Raw genomic sequence first — 8,056 nt, 5'->3', positions numbered from 1 at the left:
ATCTGCTTCCCATCCCATGAAATTCTACATCAACATGGAACAAGAAGAAGTTGGATTCTATTTAACTTTTTTCTCTTTAATTTATTTTAAACAAACATAGCATTATGGAGTGACTATAAATCCCACCTAACAAAATGAACCCGAAGCTCTTGGAAGTGGCAAGGCTAAAAGATATGGTTTGGCAAAAGGACAATTTACATGCACGTGATGGTTTTCACCCTCTTCATCCCCATTCGTTTGTCCTCTTTTCTCTCCACACTCCAATTTTTGGAAGTCCCATTTGGACTTATTGAAGAGTGGACTCTCCTGTCTTGATTTCATCTAACTTAGGTCCAAAATGGTTTTATATGGAAGATTTCACTTTATCAAATTTGATATTCCATAATAATTAAATAGGATATTGTAAAGAAACAATTGGTCTCTTCGTAATTCGTATTAATTTGTGCATAGCATGAATGATTTTTCTGTAGATGTATAGAATGAATGATACAACTTAAATAAGATTATAAGAAATGAAATATAGGCTAGAATAAACAAACAAAAAATAATTTTTTTTGAAAGTAAACCAAAAAAATAATAATAATATAAAGCAATTAAATTCTATCAATTATAAAATAACAAAATAACAACAAATCAGAAATAGCAGTAAATTCATTTCAAAAAAAAAAATAGCAGTAAATTAACCTAAACAGGAATTTGATGTCAATAAAGATATTTCACTAAATCTTAATAATTGGAGATATTTTATAAATATAAGTTTCGGTTGATAAATCCAATCAAATATATTGTTACTTTTTTTGAAACTAAATATATTGTTACTTAAACATTCCAAATAAACAATTTTTATTATATCAGAAAGATAAATTGCACTCTTTAGGATTTTATCACTATAAGCTATCATTCGGGGACAATAAACAAATATATCTTATTCACAATCTAGATTTTCATTCTTTTCACATAATCTATCAGATTTAGTAGTGTATCTTACGACTACCCCATTGGGCCAGCCCGAACTGAACCCGAGCAAACCGTGGTTTTTAGAGTATGGGTTGGTTCGGGCCCAAACACAAGTTAGGAGGATCAAAAAATTGGTTGGGGTGGCTTGGTTTGGTCGGTTCTGTTGGAGTGCAGTCTGATAAAACCGACTAAAGTATCTATATAAAAAAATCTAGTCCGATTATGCCAATTTTCACTTATATCATTTTGAATCTCATCGAGTTGAAGTTCCTGACATGAAAGCCCCTTAATATTTTTTTTGGAATGATTGTTATAAGAAACAAGATGGAGATATAAAACATCATTATAAAACAAATATATTTTATTATGCAGTTGGTTTGCGACTATCTGAATTAAATTGAAGATTTAATGTCAAGGTAATGAAATTTCTTATACTTAGTTCAACTTTATGTCCTATGAAAAAGTTTGAATAATTTGATAATGATAAAATCTATAAGCTTGTCAAGAAATTTTAAGTAGATGGATTTTCCGAGATGGAAAAAAATGAATTTACTATTTCAACGAAGACATTATCATTTATATGTTTCTCAATATCTTAAATTAGGAAAAAAAACCAGTTTATCCATGTTTTATTAGGGATTAGTTGAAATTGGAAAAAAAACAATGTTTCCACTTGTTGATAGATTGATACTTCTTATTTAACACTTCATGTTCCAACATCATCTACGAAGTGAATTTTTCTAAAGTCAAAGTTGTCAAGACTTAACTTTGCAACAAGATCGAAGATAACATTTTTCAGAAATTTATTAGTTGTACTTATTGGGAGAAATTGCTGAAATAAAATTGTTGATACAATAATAGACAAATTTAATACTATTAAAGAATGATAAACTGTATTTAAATAATTTTTTTTATCAAAAGTGAAATGATATGTATAGATAAGTTACAATTTTAAAATAAAAATATTTTCAAAAATTTGTAAAGTACAAAGACCCAACAAAAATAAAATTTTTACTATTATTTAAAGTATATATAATGTTCATTGATAATATTATTATTTTATTTCGACTCCTAAAAAGAAAAGAAAATATGTATATGCCTCTGGCTACAAGATATAACTTCTAAAATTACATGCTTTAGATTGTATACCACAATTATCTAAACATGATATGATTATAGTTGTGTGTTGTGCTCTTTCTATTGTTCTATAAACCCATATTTCAACAAATGTAACTTTTGAAAGAGAGAAATTGAATTAACAATTATTAGTATTAGTATACATGATGAAAAATCACAATAAAATCTAAAGTATGGTGAACAATCATCAAAATTGAAGAAAATTGCTTCTGTCCATCATTTCACCTCAATGTAATTTTACATCATATATTCAAACATGCATTAAGGTTAGCTAAGTTTATTTGAATAGCCAAATTAGTTTATACTATCTTTTTTCACAAAGAAACTGTGGATCCAGAGAAAAAGAGGCTCTTTACAAAGCTTAAAGCACTCTTTAAAACAGGAACTTGGAGACATCCCCACCTGAAACCCAAATTGCTTTTCCTCAGCTTTTTGTGACAAATTGAGGACCCATAGAAGGTAGAGATAGAGAGAGAGAAAGCCACACACACCCACCCAATTTTCCATAGCCATCAAATACCCCCTTCAGTCCCATTCCTCTCCCAAACCTCAAATCCAAACACACTTCAAAACAAAAAGGAAAACAACAAACTGAAAAAAAAATATCAAAAGCAAAATTCCTCTGTGCCTTGTGCTTTGGGGTCTGCAAGTTTAAGCTTTGCTTGAATCTCTCAAAGCTGAAAAAATATATCCTGTATATCCTGCAACAAACCACACTCACCCACTACCCCAAAACCCAAAATCACATGCTCTCCCATTTCCCTATATCTTCCCATCATCACCACCACCAACAACACCATCTTCATCTCTCTTCCTCTGTTTCTCTCTCTTCTGCTTCTTCTTCTAGTTTCTCAAACCATTTGCTGAACTGAACCAACCAAGAACACAAGATGATCACTTTAACAGACTTCTACCATGTTATGACAGCAATGGTGCCACTCTATGTGGCCATGATCTTAGCCTATGGCTCAGTGAAATGGTGGAAAATCTTTTCCCCTGACCAATGCTCTGGCATCAACCGTTTTGTTGCTCTGTTTGCAGTTCCACTCCTTTCTTTCCACTTCATAGCCTCCAACAACCCTTACAAGATGAACATTCGATTCCTAGCTGCTGATACCCTTCAAAAGATCATAATCTTGATCATTCTAGCAATATGGAGCAACGTCTCCAAAAAGGGTTGTTTGGAATGGACCATTACTCTGTTTTCCCTTTCCACACTCCCAAACACTCTGGTTATGGGTATCCCTCTGCTCAAAGGGATGTATGGTGAGTTCTCAGGGAGTTTAATGGTGCAGATTGTGGTCCTTCAGTGCATCATTTGGTACACTTTGATGCTCTTCATGTTTGAGTTCAGAGGAGCTAGAATGTTAATCTCTGAGCAGTTTCCTGACACTGCTGCTTCCATTGTCTCCATCCATGTTGATTCTGATGTCATGTCACTGGATGGAAGACAAGTTTTGGAGACTGAAGCTGAGATTAAAGAAGATGGGAAGCTTCATGTGACTGTGAGGAAATCCAATGCTTCAAGATCAGATATTTTCTCAAGAAGGTCTCATGGTCTTTCTTCCACAACTCCTCGCCCTTCAAATCTCACCAATGCTGAGATATACTCTTTGCAATCCTCTAGAAACCCAACACCAAGAGGTTCCAGTTTCAACCATACAGATTTTTACTCCATGATGGCTGGTGGGAGAAACTCCAACTTTGGTGCCAATGATGTTTATGGTCTCTCAGCTTCAAGAGGACCAACTCCAAGGCCTTCTAACTATGATGAAGATGGTTCTGCTGCTGCTGCTGCTGGTGCAAATAAGCCAAAGTTTCATCATGGTTCTGGTGGTGGAACTGGTCACTACCCTGCACCAAACCCAGGAATGTTCTCTCCCAAAACTGTTGCTGCTAATGCTAACTCCAAGAGGCCTAATGGTCAAGCTCAGCAGAAACCAGAAGATGGGAAGGATCTTCACATGTTTGTTTGGAGTTCAAGTGCTTCACCAGTTTCTGATGTGTTTGGTGGGCATGAATTTGGTGCTCATGATCAGAAAGAAGTCAAATTGAATGTTTCTCCAGGAAAAGGTGAATTTTTGGTTGTTTTCTTTTCTTCATATCATTCATTGTATTTTCTTTTATTCTCATGTGGGTATTTGGTTGTATTTTATATTTTCAGTGGAGGGTCACAGAGACACTCAAGAGGACTACCTAGAGAAAGATGAGTTCAGCTTTGGAAACAGGGGAGTAGACAGGGAAATGAATCAGCTTGAAGGTGAGAAAGTTGGAGATGGGAAGTCTAAAACAATGCCACCAGCAAGTGTCATGACAAGGCTTATATTGATCATGGTGTGGAGAAAGCTTATCAGAAACCCCAACACCTACTCTAGTCTAATTGGCCTCATTTGGTCTCTTGTTTCTTTCAGGCATGTCAAAATCTCTGCATAATCTTGTACATTTTCATGTGTACTAATTACAATCCCTTGTTGTTTCCATTTTGATTGATTATGGTAGGTTTCTGGTGTTGTTGTTTTGTTCCTTGCAGGTGGAACATTGAGATGCCTGCCATCATAGCAAAGTCTATTTCAATTCTGTCAGATGCAGGGCTTGGCATGGCCATGTTCAGTCTTGGTCAGTTCACTCCACTCCTTGTTATCTTACAAAATATTTTCAGTCAGAAACAAAAGAAATTAGTAATTATACTTTAACATAAAAATAATGCAAACACATAATAAATACCTCATTTTCACATTGAATGTTGTATGTTTTCATTGTATTGTGTTCATGTTTAAATTCTAAAAGAAATTAAACTTGTTCTGACATTTTTCTTTGCTTGAAAAACAGAAATCTTTTCAAATTCCATGCTAACATTGATTAATTGCTATTATTAAATTAAATGCTTTGTTTGACAAAGCAAGCAAGAAACAGGCAGAAAAGCAAACAGTATAATGTTGTGATAATAATGTGGGGGGTTACTTTATCCATCTTTTTATGATAACTTTTTGCCAAGTTTGGTGTTGGTGGTGGGGGTGATGATGAAAGGTCTTTCACAATGGTGGTGGTGATAGTACTGATGATGAGCATGCTTGTTTGCTGCCCTCTTTTTTTTTTGGATGTGAATGACAGGTCTGTTCATGGCTTTGCAACCGAGGATCATAGCATGTGGGAATTCCATTGCAACTTTTGCCATGGCTGTGAGATTCCTTACAGGTCCAGCTGTCATGGCAGCTGCTTCCATTGCTGTTGGACTCAAAGGAACACTCTTACACGTTGCTATTGTTCAGGTTTGTACATTTCTTTATTTCTCTCTCTTCTGCTCCCTTACTCACAAAGCCAATACAATATTCATTGCATAGGCTCCAAAAAATTCTATACTTTAATTATCTAATCAAATTGCTATACATATGTCTAGCTCTGCCAAGATAAGCTATTATATTGCTATCTACCTTTTGTTTAAAAAAACCAAAGCCATTTTATTGTTCTGATTGAATTCCAATTGGTTGAAATTTAGTGTATCTTTGTAAATTCTTCTAGGAGGGTGTTTGGATTAGCAAAATTAATTAATTTTGTCACTTAGAAACTACTTATAATCATTTTATTTAAATTAATTTTAGAAGATTTTTCAAACATACACTTATTCTAAAGTTAAAATCAATTATGAGAAAAAAAAATTGGGTATCAAAATTGATTATGAAAAAATAGAAGCTTATGAAGACAAACTATTACTTGTACAACAACATGCCTCATTCTTGTCAAAATGTTTGAAATTCTATGCCAATAACATTAATTGGCTATGGAAGTTGGAACTCCAATAGAATGTCATGACTCATTTGAAAAGAAAATGTAAAGAGAAATGAATATCCTATAGCATATATTTGTACCACTTTATTCTTCCTCAGAATCAATTCTGCACTAAGAAGCTACTCACATGAGCTTGTCTTTTAACTTTATCAATTGTAAAAAGTGTACCAAACATGCTATTAATATTGAGAGTTGATCTCTTTGTGTGTTTGTGGATGTACAAGAAAGAATTAAAACCGTAGTTGACATGTTTGTTTGCTTGTCCTGTTATTGCCAAAAAAACCACAGGCAGCTCTACCCCAAGGAATTGTTCCATTTGTCTTTGCCAAGGAATATAATGTACATCCTGATATTCTCAGCACAGCGTAAGTATATAATATAGTTCCACTTTTCTTTTTCCCTTCATTCAATCTCTTCTCTTTTAATGCCAACCAATGAAACCTCCTTTTGCTGGTTGCAGTGTCATTTTTGGGATGCTCATTGCTTTGCCCATTACTCTAGTGTACTACATCTTGTTGGGGTTATGAATGGATCATGACATGATGGATGGTACATAAGCCTCACAGTCACGTGTAGTGTAGCATCCATGCAAGGCTTGGTAAAGGATTGTAGAGAGCATCATGAAAAAATTACAAAGGAATAGAAGAAAAGCATCCCCAGAATTCATGAATAGGAGGAACACCCTAGTAGTTCTTTTTTATTTTTTTTGTATGTTTCCTTTTTTTTTCTTTTTGAATGAATTGCCTTATCTTAGTGAAAATGTAAGATGTAGCTAATTTACAAAATGATTATCTTGTTACATTTTATATTTTGTCCTTGGATTCCATATCACTCATCAAATGAAGGAAAAGAAAGCAATGTAAACTTAGGTTGAAAAAAGTATGGGTTTATGATCACATTTCCCAGCATATTAAACTAATTCGTGTTGCTTTTACTTTTCATTGTTTACCAATTAACATCGAATTCTATGTAATGAAAAAAGGGTTTTGCTAGATACAATGTCCAACAATCTTAAAATTTAAATATGGCATTGTTGGAATGTAAATGAATTTGTATCCTAAGTAATTGTTTACAACAAATTAGTCAAAGGCGTCAAGGCAAAGCGACACAATAACATCAGAGAATTTTCTCTAGAAGCTTATCTAGCCAAGAAGTCTGTTGTATTCTTCTTCTCCCTCGGGTCATCAGCAACTCGAACCTCCCAATTCCACCCAGGAACTCCTTAACACATTAAATTGTGGTTTGTGCCCAACAATTTGAACCATTAGCCACAAGATGAAGCACATCAACCACGTTCCTACAACAGAGACACAAATCACCTCCTTAAAGCCAAGGTGCCAAACATGCTTCAAACTATCTCCACTGCCAAAATCTCCGCTAGGAAAGCACTACCATCTCCGCTAGGAAAGCACCCTGAGCATTGAGAATAACAACGGCTCACCCCATGTGATTTGAGGTTGGGTTCCAGTTACTATCAATATTAATCAAGACATGCGTACATGAAACAACAAGCCGCGATGAGCCATGGACGACCTCAACAAGATCGTGCAACGGCAAGGAGGACAACAACCACTTCAACCAACTAGTGCATCGAGGAGTACTTGACGAGAAACAAAACTCACATCCCAACGTTGCACACCCAGTACGTGCTCATTCCTCCAATGCCACATCCACCATAACACAACAAAACACAACACATTACGCTGAGTGGAGAACAAACCCGCGAACCATACTTCTTTAGATGAATTAAAGAAGAGATGCGACCAACATACTTCTTTCATTAAGATTTTAAATGGAGGTATGATATTCGGTTTTCTTAGTATTTTATTTCCTTAGCCTATTTTCACCTTTGACTTTATTGTCTCCCCAATAAGAAAAGTGAAAAAAAGAGCAAAAAAATTACCTCAGAAATAAGGAGCATACTAACTGGAGAACCCTAACGAACCTTCCTCATAAGGTGACCTTATTACCGCCTCCTTAGGGGACTTTTCTCCTTTTAATGGAGAGGTTCTCTACCAAAATAAGCTGGGTTTTTCCGTCATCTAGTGAGATTGTCTTTTTCTTTTCTCTTCCATCCCCTCCACCTCACCCGTCATCCACACCTCCTTGTTTTTTAAGCTCACCTTCATTTGTTCTCTTTCCTTTTGTAGAGAAGTCTCACATTGGCCGTATATAT

General features: G+C 34.9%; 1 protein-coding gene across 1 annotated transcript; it reads left to right on the top strand.

Moving 5' to 3' along the window:
• Positions 1-2,547: 2,547 nt before the first annotated feature.
• LOC130738788 (probable auxin efflux carrier component 1c) lies at positions 2,548-6,688 on the top strand. Its single transcript, XM_057590940.1, has 6 exons — positions 2,548-4,167; positions 4,259-4,505; positions 4,625-4,710; positions 5,206-5,363; positions 6,169-6,245; positions 6,341-6,688. Exons 1-6 carry the CDS (start codon positions 2,985-2,987, stop codon positions 6,405-6,407), a joined length of 1,818 nt encoding a protein of 605 aa, XP_057446923.1. The 5' UTR covers positions 2,548-2,984; the 3' UTR covers positions 6,408-6,688.
• The last annotated feature ends 1,368 nt before the right edge of the window (positions 6,689-8,056 follow it).

This window comes from Lotus japonicus, chromosome 2, assembly GCF_012489685.1.
Source record: "Lotus japonicus ecotype B-129 chromosome 2, LjGifu_v1.2".
NCBI lineage: Eukaryota > Viridiplantae > Streptophyta > Magnoliopsida > Fabales > Fabaceae > Lotus > Lotus japonicus.
This window is presented reverse-complemented; position numbering and strand designations above follow the sequence as displayed.